The sequence below is a fragment of the Macrotis lagotis genome, chromosome 1, assembly GCF_037893015.1.
Source record: "Macrotis lagotis isolate mMagLag1 chromosome 1, bilby.v1.9.chrom.fasta, whole genome shotgun sequence".
Taxonomy (NCBI): Eukaryota; Metazoa; Chordata; class Mammalia; order Peramelemorphia; family Peramelidae; genus Macrotis; species Macrotis lagotis.
The window spans coordinates 802,576,647-802,595,905 of record NC_133658.1 but is presented as its reverse complement, the minus strand read 5'-3'; the positions used below and the strand labels follow the sequence as shown (position 1 = coordinate 802,595,905).

The window sequence follows — 19,259 nt, the reverse complement described above, 5'->3', positions numbered from 1 at the left end:
AAGACATAATATCCATACAGTGGATAAGTACAGAGCAGATACTAAGTAACTTTAGAAGAGAAGGCACTAACTAGCGGCTGAGGAGCACTGCCAAGGCTTGTGCAAAAACTATCATGTAAACTATTAAAAGCAGTCAGGGATTCTGAGAGATAGAGGAGAGAAAAAAAAAAGAGCATTTAGACACAAAGGATAGCCAGGGCAAAGGCATAATGAAGAGAGATGGAAGTATGTATGTGAACAATAAAGAGACCAGGATGGCTACACCACTGCAGTGGGAAGGAATAAGGTAATAAGGTAACAGGAAAGTCAAGAATTTATACCTATTCCTCTCTAGGCAATCAAGAGTCAAAGGGGCTTGTCTGGGAGGGGAGGAGGGAGAAAGGAAGTGACCACAAGTGACCAAAGTACACCTGTACTTTGGGCTGCTGTGTGAAGGGTAAACTGTGGTAAGGAGAAGCTTGAGGCAAAAGAATTAGGAAGCTCTTAGTATTCTAGACAAGAGATGATAAAGGCCTGAACGACATGCAGTGGCTATGTGACTGGAGAGAAAGGGAATGTATTTAAGAAGTTTAGAAACTGAACATTATAAGAGTGAGAATGAGGAGCTTAGAATACTACCAAAGTGTCAAATCTAGATGACCAGAGGTATGATGGTGCTCTCAACAGTAATGTGAAAATTCTAGGTTTGGGGGATAAGTATAACATCTTGCATTATTCTTATTTGTGGAACTGTATTTACTCTGTTAAGTTATAAGCTCCTTGAGCAAGGACTATCACTTTTTTCATCTTTCCAACACTATTATCTAGAACAGTATTTTCCACAAAATAAACGCTTAAATGTTTACTGAACTCAGAGAGAGAGAGAGAGAGAGAGAGAGAGAGAGAGAGAGAGAGAACGAGAACATGTATGCCTAGGGGGGAAAAGAATATAGGCTCAATTCAAGTTTTAGACAATTCACATTTGATGGAGGAGGAGAGTAGACTTTACTCTGACCAAACAAGTAACTGATTTAAGCACAAAACAAAAAAGGAAGTTCAACCTGAAAAAAGAGAGAGAGAAAAACTTAGGGTTATGTAAAAGTAGCCCTGCAAGCATTTGGAAAGAAATTCAAATTAGAAGAAATTAAAGCAAAGCAGATTTTACCATAAATTAAGGGAAAACTTTCTAAAAAATCAGTTTTCCAACAATAGAATAAGCAGCTTCATCAAGTGTTGAACTCTTCATCAGCAGAAATTCTATATAATTTTTGAACTGGAAGGAACATTTAGAGACTACCTATTCTGACCCATTTTATAGAGAGGACCAGAAAGATGAACCTAAGTTGCTATAAGGGTAAATGCACTGCACTTAAGAAACAAAGACTAGAGTTCATGTCCCATATCTGAAAAACTTAGTAGTTGTAGCCCTAGCTAAGTCCCTTCATATTTAGAAATCTTACTTTTCTTTTTTGTAAAAAGGGGATAACGGGGCAACTAGATGGCGAAGTGGATAGAGCACCTGTGCTGGAGTCAGGAGGCCCTGAATTCAAATCCAACCTCAGACACTTAATAATTATCTAGCTGTGTGGCCTTGGGCAAGCCACTTAATCCCACTGCCTTGCAAAAATCTAACAAAAAAAAAATGGGGGTGGGGTGGGGATAACATTAACTATATTGCCTAACTAGTAAGGTTGTGATTTGGAAGTACTATAGAAATTAACATGTCATCATCATCATCATCATGACCATTATCCATCAGTACCATCACCACCATCATCAATCACCATCAGCCATAATTTCAGTGGCAGTAACAGAATTTAAGATCTGAATATAGACCCTCTGACTCTAAAAATCCAATGTCGCTGCCATTATAACACATTACCTCTTTGTTCAAGAGGAAGGGAAAGGATAGTATAGCAGAAAGATTGTGAGGAATTTTACTCCAGGTGGGAAGATGGGCCACCATCTTCTAAGCCCAATGAAACAAGGGATTTGAGAGAGTAAAATATTCTGTCTGCCTTTAGCGGTAGAAATCTAATCAAAATGTGGTTCTCTGCTCTGAAAACTGACACCAGAATAATACCTTATTTGACTCACTACTTACCATATCATTAAAGCTAATAATTTTTAAAGTGTCCTACTGATAATGAATAAAGAAATATGAAATGAATACTGAAAGATTAAACAGATTAGATTTCACAAATAATTTAATAACTAATAACCAGTCCTAAAATTGTCTCTTTATTGTTGGTGATGAAACTGAGGATTGAATAAATAATGTCCTCAAGTTCAAGAAAAATACAAAAAAAGAAATTACTCATTTCCATTGAAGAAACAAGAAAAAATAATTGTAAACTTCTGGGAGACTTTAGTTAATAGAAAATTTTCTGATAAAGAAAATTGGACTTTATCAAGGTAGGTTATAATAGAATCACATTCACCATAAATTGTTTAGCTTATCTAAGAACAGTCCAAATGGGTTACAAGGAGACAGGCTTGGAATCTCTTAGGAGTTGAAGTCCTATTATCATCTCTGACAACCAGTTTGAATTGGAACCCCCTTGGTAAGACTCAGTTTACTTCCTGAGGTCTCAGTTTCCTCAACTATAAAAAGAGGGGCTGAATTAAGTGATATCAAAGATACTTTCACATTCTAAACACTAAGATCTTCAAATAAGTATTCATCAAGACCTAGTGTGAACATCTACCTGAGAGGAAACACATATCTAACACCTCTAACCACAGCCAGTGTGATTTTTCAGAAAACTCCAATTTGTATGGAAATTTTTGTTTAACAGCCCCAAGTCAGACTTCCCTGAAACTTCCACTGATTAGGCCTAATTTTCCCCTCTAGAAACACAAAACAGTTTACTCCCTCTTCTCGAGAACAATTCAATTCAACACATAAGTACTAAATGACTATTCTTCCAAAATTTCAGATAATACACACTACATTTACAGACAAACTGACCAACTGATCATTCCCAAGTTTAACAGGTCATTTCTACCTTTCAGATATTCCCTCAAAGTTCAACTCAGAAACTGCCTCTTCTTCTGTGAAGTCTTCCTTGATCATTCTCTTTCTCTTTTCTTTCTCCCACTTTCAACATCACTGATGTCTAATGCCCACTGAACTGAATTCTAGCTCCAGAACCATCATCAAATCAATACCACAAGTGCTATTAGGAAGAGTATAACCACATGTGGTGGCTCTTATGTACAACTCCTGCTGTGGGGGACAGAGATTGCTGAGGTGCAACAGGATTAAAGTCAGGTACCAGTATTATGAGCCTTCAAAGAGCAGAGGTTCACCAGACTACCTAAGGAGAGGCAAAATGGCCCAGTACATAAACAAAGCAGATTAAAGCCGCCAGGATAATCAGCTATGGTATTGGGCTTATGAAAGGCTGCTATACTTCTTGACTGAACAAGACAAAGAGAAGGAAGGAAGAGAGGGAGGGAGGGAGGGTATAAATCTACCCTTCATTTGGTCCACTCATATAAATCTAATATTCAATGGGTCCACTCATTATCCCTTGTCTTTCCATACCCCATAGCATATATATGTTATCTTTTATTAGAATTAGAATGTAAACTCTTTGAGGACAGGGACCATTCTTTGCTTTTGAATGCTCAGCACAGCACACAGTGAATGTTTAATAAATACTTTCTTCGGGGCAAGTAAGTGGCACAGTAGATAGAGCATGGGTCCTGGAGTCAGGAAGCCCTGAGTTCAAATCTGACCTCAGACACTTAATAATTACCTAGCTGTACAACCTTGGGCAAGTCACTTAATCCCACTGTCTTGCAAAAAAATAAATAAATAAATATTTTCTACTTTAATAACTACTTCTTCATGCTTTGACTCTTATATACACAAGGCATTATGATAGGTGTTGGGGAGTATCCAACATGGAAATTGGCAGTTCCTGTCTGATAAGTAACAATATGTGCCTTCTATAATTATCAAATTCTTCCAAGTTCTCTACTCCAGGATAAACATTCCCAGATTCTTCAATTATTCTTCTACTTTAAAATATCAAACAGTTATGATTAGTTAGCATTTATCTCTGAATCAAGTCACACTGCATTCAAATGAGTAGTGAGAATAGTGCTAGACCTGGAATCAAGAGACCCAAGTTTAAAGTGAAAGGAGAGAGAAAATATAGTACATGGTAGTGGAGAAGTATGAATGGAGGGAGTTGCAATCAGCAATGGCAACGGAGGAAAAATATAGAAGTAACTTTTGTTATGGACTCATCATAAAGAATGTGATCCATCCGTGACAGAGCTGGTGGTGTTGGAACACAGACTGAAGCACATTTTTCAGTATTACTATGGGGGGGGGGGGGGGTTGCAGGGCAAATGGGGCTGGGTGGTCTTCCTGGGGCCACACAGCTGGGTGATTTTTGGGTGTATGGGGCCGGATTTGGGCTCGGGTGCTCCTGGCTCCAGGGCCAGTGCTCCGTCCACTGCGCCACCCGGCCATACTGACAATTATAATTATTTTTTTATTTTAATTTTAATTTTTTTTCTCTCCCCTTTACTTTATCGCTCACACGGGTCTATATTTTTTTTGGGGGGGGGGGTAATGTGTTTACTCTTAAACAAGAATATTTTAGTAACGTATGAAAAAACATTATTTGTACAAAATAAGAATAAATAAATAAATGACAAATAAATAAATAAATAAATAAATGGGAAAAAAGAGACCCGAGTTTGAATTCTGGCTCTAAAAGTAGTCAGTATTTACATATTTTAACAGTACATAATTTAAACGATTCAGAACATCAATAATACTTATCTACCTCATAGAGTTGCTGTGAGAAAAACACACTGTAAATCTCAACACAAAGAACTTCAGTTTAAATACTAGCTCTGCTCCACACTATCTGCTGTGTGATCTCAGACAAGTCCCTTGGGCTCCCAATGCATCCATCAGCTAGATAATTTTTAAGGTCTCATGTAGTCGTCAAACAAATATCATATATCTCTTGATGTTATATATGATCTTAGTCAAAAGCAAGTTCTACCATTTGCAGCCAGCTTTCCCCATGTCTTTGTCTAGATCTAAGGACATATCAGTCCACCAAATATCTTATGGACCTAACAAAAACTTGTCTCAATAGAGACTGATTTGGATGTGATAAGCTCCATGCTATAATAGAAAGAAGACTAAAGGATCCAGGCTGGGGTCTTGGCTAGCACTACGTATCTGACCTTGGATAAATCATTCTCCCTCTCTAGGCATTTCCTTATCTATGAAGGAGTTGTATTTGATTTTCTCCAAGGTCCTTCCAGCTCAAAAATTCTATAGTCCCATAACTAGTCTACATTCCTACTGGAATGCTGACTACAAACTAAGACTAGAATTTAAGACTCCCTTAGCAGTACCAATAAGGAGAAAACAGAAGAAAACTATTACAAAGTATTTTGGTGGATTTTATAATTAGATATAAAAGATATATTAATTACTGAGTGTGAGCTCTATGAAAGTAGAAGCTGTCTTTTACCTTTCTTCATAGTTCTAGGTTTAACATAGTGTCTGGCGCATAATAGGAACTTCAATCTGATAATGAAAAATCTGTTTCACATTTAAAATAAAGATATTTACCTAAGAACTTTTGAGAGTTCTCCAAGAAGATCTTTCTTTTCCTTCGTGAGATCCCCCTGTGCCCGCAGGGCACTGATAACTCCAGCATATGCCTCCAATTCTAGAAGAGGAAGAAATCAACTTTTATCACAAACGTTTAATGTTATAAATTCAGTAATGTATACTATAAACTTTCGTTGTAAGACATATTCATATTAGCTACAAAGTCAAAGAAAAATTTCTTTAAACTAAAAACCCTATTGCTAAAATATTCTAAATGTACACATTAGTACTTCAGCTTGCCGCAAATGATTCTGGTTCAAATCTCAGGCATAAACAGTCCAGAAGGAAATATTTCATTTTATATAGACACTAAAGTTAAGAAAGCCAAGGTATCAGATACTCAATGACTGAGTAACCAGTAAGGCAACTTAATTCAATATAAACATTTATTAAACATCTGCTATGTTCAAGTCTTTGTACTAGGCTCTGGCAATAAAAATGTAGATCAAGAGAATGAGAGAAAGGAGGGAGAGACAGAGAAAGGGGGGGGGGTGGGGGAAGATGGGGAAGGGAAGAGACAGAGTTAGAAGAAATTATTTTTAGGGGTTGTAGTGGGGGAAGAGAAGACTACCTGAATAAAGAGGCATTCGAGTTGACCCAAAGGAGAAATGAGATTTCAGCACATGGAAACTGGAAGAGACCATTCCAGACATGAAGTAAGACCATATAAAAACAAAACTGTGGGAGAGGACAAAATGAGAAAGAAACAGAAAATAATCCAATATGGATAGAAGAGAGAAGAGGAGCAGTATAAGATAAGACTATATGTGTAAACTGAAGCCTGAGACATGGAGAGTCTTGGCTGCCAAAGTCAGGAGTTTATATTTCACTTGGTAAAGAATGGGAAACCACTGAAGATTTTTGAATAGAGAAATGATATACAAATGGCACAAATGAATATAAATGAACTGAAGAGGAGATTGGTTGCAAGCAAAAGTGATGAGGGCCTGATGAGAGTCCACTGGGAACGAAAAACATTTCATTGATTTGCCAAATGAATGGCTTTCTAGGATGAAAGAAAGGAAAGAGTCAGAGAAGACTGAAGGCTGATAATTCTGGGAGGATGATGTGAGATATTTAGAGGTCATGTGTCTGGTGCTACAGAATTCCAAAAATGCTCTAATTATGATTATGGAAATTTCATGGGGCATTCATTCATTCACTCAGCCACCTGCAAATGCTTCTCTAAATCCTGACTAAAAATATATTTTTGATCAGTAGCAAAATCACTCAGTAGGTCTGCCTTCTAGCTCTGACTTTAACAATAATGTGTTATGGGATCTTAGAGAAGGTACTTCCCCTTTCTAACCCTTAGTCTCCCCAAAGATAAAATAAAGGGTTGGACTAGACCATCCCTAAAATTCTTTCCAGGTTTAACAGTCTAGGGTTCTAAACAGTTTCATCCTGTTCTTACTCCTTTGCATCTGATGGCAGAATGAGCACCCAAGAGAGATATTCTAATTCGTCCTCTGCTTTTCTCAGATTAGGAGAGCCTGAATAACCATCCTAGACAAGGCCGTAGGGTCCGGCAATTTCATTTTACTATCCTTCCATAGAATGAAACAGCATACATTTTTATAATCTAATTTCATTTCAGAGGTGGAACGGTACTTAATGATTCTCTAATCTAATCTTGTCTATTCTACAAAAGAAAGAAATGAGGTAGAGGGAGGGAAAGTAGGATACAAACCAAGATACTGGTTTTGGGTCTTAAACATTTTACATTCTAGTAAAAGGTAGACATACACACAATAAGCAATGAAAATAAGTACATAAGTGCCCTAGGAAAAGGTACAAATACAAAGAGCATTTGGCATGTAGTAGGAACACAAAACTACTGGCTGAAGAATTAAGTTAGTATTAGAGGGGACAACATTTGAGTCAAGTCTTGAAGGACAGATAACATTTCCACTGGCAGTGGTAAGGAGAAGTATTAAAAGAGGAAGAAACAAAATGTGGAAAGGTAGGTACAAGCAAAGGTAAACTTAGGGAAGAGCATGTAGCCCAGTTTTACTGAAGAACAAAGTAGCTATAAATGAGGTTGAAAGATAGGCTGAGCCAGATCTGAGAAGGATCTGAATACCAAGCTAAGAAGTTTGCATTATATTCAGTAGTCAATGGGGAGATAACTGAATATTGAACAGGAAAATAACAAAATCACAATAAAGAATTATGTGATATTCATGTGCAAGAGGAATTGGAAGAATGAGTAAAGTCTGGTAGTATGGAGACTGGAAAGAATCTTTGAGAAAAGTAATAAAGTAAAAAACTACAATGTTGATCTTAGGAATAGAAAGAAGTTGAATTTGAGATACTATGAGGGTTTAAAAAAAATTAAGGACTTGGTAACTAATTGAAAGTATAGATACTGGGAGCACAGAAAGAACTGAGGACAGCTCCAAGGACTGAATTCTAGATGATTAAGAGAATTTCAATATAATAAGCAGAAACAGGAAAATCAGAAAGAAGAATAGAGAGGGAAAGTAAATTTAGTTTTGGACATTTTGAGTCTGAAGTAATTTGAAGATCAACAATTTTAAAGAGAACAAAAATAGGTTTAATCCTAACTAAATCATCATGCAAAGAAGCAGCCTGAGGAACTTCACACAAAGCCAGAATACTGATTTCAGTTACTTATTTCAAATCATTCCCTCTTTCTCCTGTGAAAAATTCCAGAAATCCACCTGCACTGTAAAACCATGATTTTCCCCATCTTTCCCACACTGTTTGGTTATGTCTGATGAGTACCATTATGGGTACAGCATCCAGGGTACAGTTATCTATTTTCTATTGCTAGTATGGTTGCCAAACTATCTTAAAGTGTTACCTCCAAAGACATGTAAGTATTAATTGGCTTTTGAAATCACAGCATAAACACATTATAAACTAAATTGTTATTAGCGTTTATATCACAAAGCCCTAAACATTTTAATTTATACAAAGCAGCCATTTAATTATACTGTAGCACGCTACAATACTGAGTTCTCTCTCAAGCGTGCTTCTTTGGGCATCACTTAAAATACAGGGATTGGAGAGAGGGGAGAATTTACAACCCCTACAGGTGCAAGAGAAAGAAATTATCTCTCAATTCATTTTTACTGAATCAAACTTGAATTTATTATCCTGCATTAAACTTAATTTTAATCAAAGGAAAGAAAGGAAGGCTTATTTTAAAATTACTGACCATTAAAATAGTGCTTTTCTCCTAAAATTTCCAATAGAACCCTGGTGTTTGAAAGTAATGCAAAGGTTTTCATTGTTATGATAATAAGCAGAAGGAGGAGCTGGGGGGTAGAAATGGCTGCAAACTCTCGCCAACCCTCACCATTCCAAAGCCAAAGATCACTTATTTATAAATGACATTGTGCTCTAGGATCTGTTTTCTTTTGTTAAGCCTCTGCTCCACTGGAGCTTATTGGCACAGCTCCGACTGTGATTAGGGATATATTTAGAGTTAAAGGTCATACTTTTTAATATTTAAGTTTAATCTGTTGAGACAAAGTCAAAAAAACCTTTAAATCTCAATCTGACCCACTGCTGCCATTTCATGTGGCAAATGTTTTACTATAGCTATTTATTTGTTGATCACCATTAAATGAAATAATTGAGAACATATTGTGAAATAAAAATGATTTCCTACGTATACCAAACTAGCATAACATCAGTATAGAGTATTATTAAACATCTACGTGTAATCTAAACACTGGAGATGCAAAGATGAGCCCTCAGGGGGCATACAGTTTAATGAAATGGAATATAGCATGTACACAAACAAGACAAAAGGGAGAGTATGATGAGAACAAAAGGAAAATCAGACCAAAATGCTCTGAGGAAGCAAATCATTTTCATCTTGGGGGTAATAGAGGAATCAAGAAAATTGTAACAGAAGTGGAGGATGAGAAAATATTTCAATAAGCAGATATGAGAATTTATTCAAGGCATGAAGGGCAGTGCCACAATGTAGTTGCAAAAGAAGGCAGGTCAAGATTAAAGAATATCTATCAAATCCAGTTTGCCTAAAAGGGAGAGACTGTGAGGGAATGGGAACAGTAGACAGTTTAAAGCTAAACTGTAGAAAGTCTTCAATGCCAGACTAAGAAATTTATATTTTTTCTAGCCCATTGAAGGCTAAAGAGTTGGCACAAAGGAAGATAACTAAAAACAAAATTTTATAAATGCTAAAATAGCACTCTTAGGAGATCTATTAGAGTAAAAAGGGAATTTAGAAATTATCAAGTCTAAATCATTTTATAGATGTGAAAACTGAAGGAAAAGGAGTTTAAGTGATTTTTCCACATTCCCACTCAGAAGAAGAAATGCAACTGAAGATCATGAAATCTTGGATTCCAAACAAGGTTCTTCATTAGGGCTACAATGTTTTAAATCAAGATTCCAACCTGAGGGTTGTTGGAAAAATCATTCCATAAAGACCAAACTGATAGTTATTGTTAATTTTTACTTTAGTGCTAACTGTTGACATTAAAATGGGACTACCAAAAGTATGCCAACAGCAAGTCTAACAAAATGACAAATACGGTAAAGTCATGACAAACAACTGGAATGTAAAAAGCACAGCAGAAGAGGTCATCAAGTCTAAAATTTTTTTAGCTAATGTCCTTATATATTGTTTGTTACAATTATCTGAGTATGTAGCTTATCCTCCTACCAAAATAAAAACTTGAGGACTGAGATGGCATTTTATATAAACATCATTATCATTCATTTCCATAAAGCTCTTTGGGCACTGGATATTTAATATTAATTGAACTGAACTGAGCTCTAAGTTCCACCATTTTTAGCAGAAAATGCAGAAAAAGCATTAGTGGGTCTTGTGGGTCAGGAAAAACCAGAAACCCTGACTCAAGTAATTAATTCCTCTATGGGAATCCCAGAGATTCTCTATTGGGTTGAATTTCTTCACCTGAAAAAATGAAGATACTACCTTTGTCTCTTAGATATTATGGGCAAAGTGCTTTTTAAACCTCAAAAGGAGGAAGTTATTATGATTAAAATCACCATTAAATGAACACAGTTCCAGAAGAACAAAATGGCTCATAAAAATTCAAGGCTCCAAATGAGAACTTACCCAATTTTCGAAGGATCCTTTTACATTCATCCCTGCTGAGATCCAGAAGGGTTGGCCACACAACAGGCATCCTTGCTCCTGTTTTGTAGCCCCACCGAGCTTATCTTCCCTACAAATAAGGAAAAAACAAGTCACCAAAACGTACATTATATTACTCCCCAGTAAATGCACACTTTTTTCCACTACACAGTTTCCCCCACTATTGAGGAATGAGGAGACAAGCCTTTCAGTAGCTGCAACAGATTTTCCTTGCTTTCTCTGCCAATCTTAAAAAACTATCTAGGGGTGGCTAGGTGGGGCAGTGGATAGAGCACCAGTCCTGGAGTCACGAGTACTTGAGTTCAGATCCAGCCTCAGACACTTAATAATTACCTAGCTGTGTGGCCTTGGGCAAGCCACTGAACCCCACTGCAAAGAAATAAATAATAGATAAATGAATAAGGATTTGGATTCTATGTCCCTGGTCAACATTTGCTTTAATGTTGTTCAATTCTTACCTGGATCCAATGTGATCCCAAATGATCAATGGTCAATTAAAACAAAGGTAAGAGCACAAGGACAGAAAAGCAGGTTTCAAAAAGGGAACAAAACAACAAGAAGAAACTTTTGCCCAATAGTTGGGGACAAGGGTTAAGGAAGCAAAGGATACAGCCCCTCTCCCATGCCCCAAAACAAAAGTACACAAAGACTGGAAGACCTTTACAACCCAATGACATCACCACAAAAACTCTACTATCTCATTATGCTAAAGAAAAACCCAATGTCTCTCCCTCACACATGTTCTCACTCAGAGCCCTTTATATGTCCAGGTTAACTTTCTCAATTCCCTTACCCTTTTTCTCCCCATAAGCCCAAGCATTCAGAAACCCAAGATGGACACATCTACCTTTACACTCTTCCTTCTTGCTTCCTCCTCTCCCCACTAAGCATCACCTTAATGCATGCCCACAAAATTCCAGGAGGACCCTAACCAAACCATCCAAATCAGCCGTTCTTACTTTGCCTCCATTCCACCAAAAAAAAAAAAAAATCATTCACTGTATCATAAATGGAATCCCTTATCCTAACCAGACACTCCCTTCCATTTCTACTCTACCTCTTTCTCCAAACACAGGCACAGACACAACATCACAAGAGGCCACCCATCCTTTTCCACTTCCCCCACAACATATACAGAGAAGCACAAAATGACCCCCCCCCATGCTTCCCACCCACCAAACCTATGCACACAGCAACAACAAGAATTCACCCACCCATCCCCCCCACTATTTCCAATGTTCTCTAACCTCATCTACACCTTTCCCACCTTTACACTTTTTGGTTCCTTCTCCTCCAACCAGCTCTATTCCCATTTTGCCTCCCCTCCCCCAATGCCCCAGTGCCACAGCAGGACAGCAAATGACAGGGATTCTGGCCCCTACAGAAGTCAATGGTAGCCTCCTTGGCCCCTGCACCTCCATTCAAAGAATGTCAGAGCCGGAAACAGCCAACAAACAAGGAATTGAAGAGCCAGGATGGACTCTACAACATAGAGAGTACAGAATGTTAAAGCTAGGAAGGACCTCAGAACTTAAAGAAAACGGAATACTAAGAGTTGGAGAGGACCCCAGAACGTGGAGAGTATTAGATGCTAGAGCCAGGAAGGAGCACAGAATGCTATCAGGCTGAGAAGGACTCCAGAGCACAAAATCTTAAAGTTGGAACGGACCCGGGACGTCGAGAGTAAAGAACCTGAGAGTTGAAAAGGGCTCTACATCATAGAGATGTTCCTGAGTGGTACCGAGCCGGGAGGGACCGTAGAAAATACAGAGTGTAGAATACCGGAGCTGGAAAAGCCAAAGAGCAAGGCAAAGGCAGAGCACTGGAATCGGGACGAGGGCTCCGGGCACAGGGAGGGCACCGGGTGCCAGCGCTGCGGCGGAGGACGCCCGCTGGGGGCTGGACGGCAGACGGGCTGACACAGCGCAGGAAGTCGCGCCCGGGAGCCAGAGCGAGGGGAGCACGACAATGCCGGAGCCTGCAGGTCCCGAGACCCGAGGGCGCGGGACCAAGGGGCCCGGGAGCCCCGCGGGAACGTCGGAGCCGCCAGGGCTCGGGAACGCGGCGGCTGCGGGATGCTGGAGCCGGGAGGGTCCCGGGGCCGGAGCGCACGGAGTGTCAGCGCGGGGCGCGGGGCGCCAGGGCAGGGAGGGCGCTCGGGCCAGGCCGGCCGGCGGAGCCGCGGGGGCCTCGGGGCCCGTCCGCGGGGAGCCCCCGGCTTTGCAACGGGGGAGGACGGGGAGGCCACGGAGGGGCCGGGGGCCGCGCGGGGCACGGGCACCGGGGGGGGGGGGGGACAGGGGCGGCAGCGCGAGCCCCGCCAGCCCCGGCCCCCTCGGACTGCGCCCCCGGGCCGGGCCTGCCGGCCGCCCCGGTCCTCCGCGGCACCCCGACCCCGGTCCTCGTCCCCCGCCCCCCCAATCCCGTTAGGAGACAACGGAGGATGGGCACGGCGGAGGAAGGAGGGGGGGGACGCGGCGCTGTCCCCGGCGCCGCCGGGCCCGGGCAGCCGAGGCCGGCCTGCCACCCCTCCCCGAAGCCCGGCCCGAGAGCCACCCACCTGCCTGGCCTTTCGCGGCTCATCTAAAAGGTTCCTCCGACGAGACCCGGGCCAGCAGGAATTGGGTTTGTTTTGCGGTTCCTCAGAAGGGGGCAAGATGGCGACGGGCGCCAAGGCGCAGGCGCAGGCGCGCGCCGGCGCCTGGGAGTTGTAGTGCGCTCTGCGTTCCCGCCTCTCGACGGACAGTAGGTGGTGGGGAGCTCCATGCCCGGCCTTCCTCCCCGGGGGCAAAGGTACCCGGGCAGGGGCATGCTGCGAAGATCGGACCGAGCCTTCCCCGGCGCCCTGAACGCTCACATTGCGCGGGGGAGACTGGGAAGTGTAGTTTGCTTCGGTCCCTGCCCGCCTCCCCGCCGCGCTCTTGGCGCGCCTCGCCGCCTCCTCGCTCCTCCCTGCCAATCAATCGCGCTCGCGGCTACGTGTGCCGTCACACGTAGCGGTGGAGATGGCGTAGGTCGGTCCGGCCCGGGGGCCTGGCGGTCTGTCCTCCCGAGGGGGCGGAGGGGACGAAGGGAGGCGGCGCCGTTCGCCGCAGAACGGTCGAACGCATTCGTTTTCCCAGAGGTCCGGACCGGTCCCGTCAACGGCCAACAACAGCCTCCCCGCGGCAGGTAGCGGAAGCCGCCGGTACGGGTGCCGCGGCGGGACATGCGCAGTCCCTCCCGGAGGCGCCCCTCCTCCTGGGCGTCCCTCCTGGGCTCCCCTCCCGGGCGCGGGCCGGGGCCGCGCTCCGCCGCTCCGGATAGGCCCGGGGCAGGTGTGGGAGCCTGCGCGCGGGGGGTGGGGCGGCTGCCGGGCCCTGGGCGGGGGCCGCCCGAAGCCTGCGCCTGCGCCGATGCGGGCGCCGCCCCCCCTCCGAGAGCGCCCGCCCGCAGGCGCCGGGGGTCGCGTGCGGAGACGCGCCCGGCCCAAACCCTGACAGCCGCAGGGATGCCGGCAAGCGCATCTCCGCCGAGGAGAGCTGGAAACCAAGGACAAGCACCCAAAATGGGGGCGGCTGAAACAGAGGATATGAATGTTAGGGGACACCCCCGGGCTGTGAGGAATACTGAAGGGAATAAGCCGTGTATGAACTGACACAGAGTAAAGTGAGCAGACTGAGGAGCACAAGTTCTACAATAATTACAATAAAGGTCACAACTATCAAAGACTTAAGAACTCTGAGGAACACGATGATCAACCACAGTTCTAGAGGACTCATGGTAAAAAACCTGCTACCTACATTCTGACAGACGACGGAGTCAGAGTGTAGTTTGTGAGACTTTTTTTTTCTGTAATATGGCTAACGCAGAAATTTGTTTTGCTAGCCATGTTTTATTTTTTTCTTCTTTTCTCATGGGGGGGAGGGGGAATGGGAGGTAGATCTTCCTGAAAATGTAATTTAGAAATTTTTTAAAAAGGAAAAAATTCAGGTCTCAGAAGACCTGGCCCAACTTTATGTGAATTAGGCTAAACAATATTTCTTCCCTGAAATTCAGTTTCTTTATAAAATGTGTATAAGGACTAGCTTGGGGGCGACTAGGTGGTACAGTGGATAAAGCACCGGCCCTGGAGTCAGGAGTACCTGATTTCAAATCCAGGCTCAGACGTTTAATAATTACTTAGCAAGCCACTTAACCCCATTTGCCTTGCAAAATCCTAAAAAAAAAAAAAAGGACTAGCTTTTATAATAATAGCTAACTTTTTTTTAAAGTTTGCAAAGCAGTTTACATATAATATTCATTTGGACCTCTTAACCACCCTATGAGTTAAGTGATATTACATCCCCATTTTATATATGAGAAAACTGAGAGTGATTTGCCCAAAGTCATATGGATAAATAAGTGTTTGCTGCAAGATTTAAACTCAGGTCTTCCTGACTTCCAAGTTCTGGACCATATCCATTGTACCAACTAGCTAGCCACTCCTGATATTCCTTATAATGCTTTTGTAGGGAAAGCATTATCCTCCTCAATTGACCCTGGACAAGTCTGCTAATGAGGCCCCAGGCCACTCTCTAAGAGCAGGAGTCCATCTGCTTTGATAAAAGGGGTTCCTTCTTGTAAGCTACCTGTACCATACAAAAATGAGGTTTTATGAGTCTTGCTCATTACCACAATCTTGTGGGTTAGACTCTTAAACCACCAACCCCTTTTATGGATGAGAAAACTAAAGGTCCTAGAAGCATAAAGATGATTCTTCAGGTTATAGACCTTGTAAATGACTAAAGTAGGATTCCCACATCAGCCATATAAAATAGTTAAGGAAATGGCTTGCCCAGAATTACATAATTGGTGCTAATAAACTAATAATAATGATGATGATTTGAGCTAATAGCTCGCAGTAATATAGCTCTAGTAAGAGACAGAATTAAGACTAGAATCTGAGTTGGAAAGGATCTCAGCCTTCACTTGACAGGTAAGAAAACAAGCCCAGAAAAGGGAAATGACTTGAACAGCTACATACAGCAACAGAGTATATGAGCCAAGATTCTAAACCAGATCTTCTGGTTCCAAATCCCTTTGTCCTATCTATAACCCCATTCTGCCTCTAAGGAGTCAGAATCAAGATTTAAATGCAGGTCTGTGACTCCAATTTATTTGTAAATGTAAGACAATTCTTGATCTGGTCCTGGATAGAATTTCTAGGTTTGTCTGCCAACTCTGGTCTTCCATAGTGTCCCATTCTTCCTGTCAGTATCCTTACTATGATAATATCAGGAAAATATGGCAACAGCTGATGGGGGTCTAAGATGTGGCTTCCTCCAGGGAAAATTTGATTTTTAAAACAGGACTCAGCCCAAAGGAATTAAGCTATAAATGGCAGGTGTAGAGCAGTACACTGTGACCCCAAATATACTTCAGTTTGTTCTATCTCTTAACTCTCCTAGTGAAAGCTTAACTCTTCCATTTCCAGCTTTTATTCCATTCCCATCCCTTTCTCCCTTTTGCCTCTTTGTTTTCCTCCTCTACTATTGGCTCCTTTTCTACACAGTTGGGTGTCCCCATCTTAAACAACTACAGGAGCTTGCAGCTCCTGAAATTTTTAGCCCATTTCTTTCCTTTTGGTGCTTAAAGGTTTTAACCTCTCTAATTTTTTAAGACTTGGCCTCTGGGACAGTCTTAGGTAGTCACCAATGACTTTCATCCCAAGTTCAAAGTATATCTTAACCTTTTTCTTCATTGATCTTTCTGCAGTTTTAGAGATTGTCATTATTTTTCTTCAATGTGCTTCTTCACTGGCTTCCATGACACCTCTAGAGTCTCTTATCTCTCCAACCAATCATTTGTTTTGGGGTTCTTCCAGTCCCTCCTTAATGTAAGTATTTTCCAAAGCTCTATCATTGGGCTTTTTCTCTTTATCTTTGTGATGTAGGCCTCTTCTATGTTATCAGTTTTGTATAAATGACACCCATACCCCTGCACCAGAACTGCCTTTTTGATATTATTTCACACTACTTCCCCTTTTAGAGAGTGTTAGGTGGAGTAATAGAGGACTGAGCTAAAGCCTGACTCAGTTACTTAATGTATAACCCTGAGCAATTTACTTTTGGCTATCTCGTCTCTTCAAATGTAAAATAGGGATAATAGAACCTAAATCCCAGAGTATTGTGAGAATCAAATAAGACAGACTCTGTACAGCACTTAGTCTAGGGCCTGGCTAAGTAGGCAATGAACACACATTAAGTTCCTTCTTTTATTCTTTGTAGTCTGGCCATGATGTGTGCACCCAAACCCTGTGGTGCATCTTCTCCCATCTCTGTGCCTTTGTTCACACTATCCTTCCACCTCTCTCCACCTGGTGAAATCCTACACATTCATCACCTCTGTAAAGCCTTCCTGGATCACCCCAGTTGAAAGTGATTTTCCTCCTTTTCTTCTTATTAAACAGATTCTATAAAATTCTGAAACCATCTAATTCAAGACACACCAAACCAAGAGTTTTTAATGAGAGTGAACATCCTCAAGCAGCCCATATTTCTAATCTGCGGGGCATTTTTTTACAATAAACCTAAATCTCTCCACAACTTGTACTCATTGCTCTTGGATTTTCCCAAGAAGTACAAGTCTTGATTCTTCAAATAATAGCTATTCACATAATTGAAAACAGCTGTTCTGTATGCAACCATATCTTCTCTCTTCTAGTCTCAGCCTCAACTTCCAGTTAATCTGTCAGTCCATCCTTTAACCCAATCTCCAACAAGATTACCCTTTTCTAGACAGTTTATCTATATCCTCCTTAAAATATGGTGTCTAGGACCGAACATAATATTACTGCACTAGTGATTAGGATACAATGATATATTTGACCCAGGTCCTATTCTTAAGCAACTTTTAATCGAATGCAGAAGGGGGGAATCAGAGTAAAGGACAAATACACAAACAAGTCACTAGTCCATGATAACACAGCTAATAAATATTAGAGACAAGGTTTGAGGCAGGCAGGTGCCCAGGGGCCAGGGAACAAGAAAGTAAGGGATCCAGACAAGCCTGGCTGATGAAGGAAGCCAAGTCCTGCCCATGTGTACATTCAAGACTATTAATCACTCTTTACACTATAACATTCTGCTCACTGAATATGTCTGTTTTCATCCAAAAAGCATTTATCAAACACCTGACTGTTTAGCCTTACACAGGAAGTTAAATATAGATAAGAATCTTAGCATTATTGATTAACAGGATTGTTAGTACTGAAAGGGACCTTTGAAATTTTCTAATCCAATCTCCTCCTTTCACAAATAAGTTAAATAAAGTCATTAAGACAAATGACTTGCCCAAAATCCATGGTGTGGGAAAACCAGCACTAGGATTTAGATCCTTTGAGATCCATGCCAACAACATACTGTTCATTTAGGTTCCTGCCCCTCACAAGTTGACAAGAGTGATATGAAGCATATATACTTTAAGGTTTACCAAACTCTTTAAATTTATCAACTCATTTGAGCTTCACAATGATGGTCTAAATATGTCAATTTGAAGATGAAGTTGAGGCCTAGAGACTATATATGGTACTTACCCCAACTCACACAGCTAGTAAATGACAGATCTAGGATTCTCTGGATCTTCAGCTCCCAAGTTTTCATTCTTTCCACTTAATGCTGATTCTAAAAATTGAAATATTTAATGATGGTAAGACAAATCTATCAATCATTGATCTAGGGCAAGTTCTTTTAAAGACTGCAGGGAGAGATTTGGAAATCAGGGGAAGGAGCAAGGACTTGAAGGTAGGAGACTCAGGCTCAGTATTAGCTTTATCCCATACTTATTCTGGAAAAATGGACACTTCATTCTTCCTTAAACTTCAGTTTCTACATTTGCAAAATGGGAGCAAAAGTACTTGTACTTCCTTCCTAATAGGGCTGTTGTGAGCTGAGTGTTTTTAACTTTAAGGTACTTTTTGGTTTGTCCCCAAAGCTATTACAGCTTAAAATGGCAGTAAGACTTTTGGGATCAATATATCAATATATGCCATCATTACATTTGTTTTTAATATTATAATTTTTATTATTATATGACTGAAAGAAATGGAAGAGGAATTTTTTCAATCCAGTATCCAGACTGGACAACTCAGAGAAATGTACTGAAATCTTCTCAACAATCCAAGTAGACTTCATAAAATTAGGAGGGGAAGTTTCAGGCTACTTTTTGCCAACTGCACTAAATAATTTGGGAAGGACAGAGCAATTTTCTCCTCTTGCTCCCTCCCTCTTCTTCTCCCTCCCTCTCAGGCTGCTCTTGGGAAAATAAAAGGAAGTATGATGTATACCCTTCCACAGAATTAGAAACCAGGATTCCAACTGTTGGGAATGGGAAAAGGAAATTTCCCAGGAAGGAATAATAATAATGATTATAATGATAATAATAATAATAATAATAAAACAATAACAATAATAGCTAGTATTTATGCAGCACACTTTAAAATTTTCAGAACCCCTCACAACAACTGTAGGAGAGTGAAGA

At 41.2% G+C, this 19,259-nt stretch overlaps 1 protein-coding gene across 9 annotated transcripts in view; it reads right to left on the bottom strand.

The window, feature by feature from the left end:
• The window catches only part of EMSY (EMSY transcriptional repressor, BRCA2 interacting), a 183,956-nt gene that overhangs the window by 91,532 nt on the left and 73,165 nt on the right, over window positions 1-19,259 (bottom strand). For 6 of the 9 annotated variants that reach the window (XM_074216925.1, XM_074216922.1, XM_074216924.1 and 3 more), the window contains exons 1-3: window positions 13,321-13,423; window positions 10,722-10,830; window positions 5,594-5,693 (exon numbers count right to left, since the gene is read on the bottom strand). In XM_074216925.1, the coding sequence (XP_074073026.1) occupies window positions 5,594-5,693; window positions 10,722-10,791 (170 nt within the window). In that variant the 5' untranslated portion in view covers window positions 10,792-10,830; window positions 13,321-13,423. Of the gene's footprint in view, window positions 1-5,593; window positions 5,694-10,721; window positions 10,831-13,320; window positions 13,424-18,315; window positions 18,404-19,259 lie in introns of those variants that run through there. The other 3 variants (XM_074216919.1, XM_074216920.1, XM_074216921.1) reach the window with 2 other exon arrangements.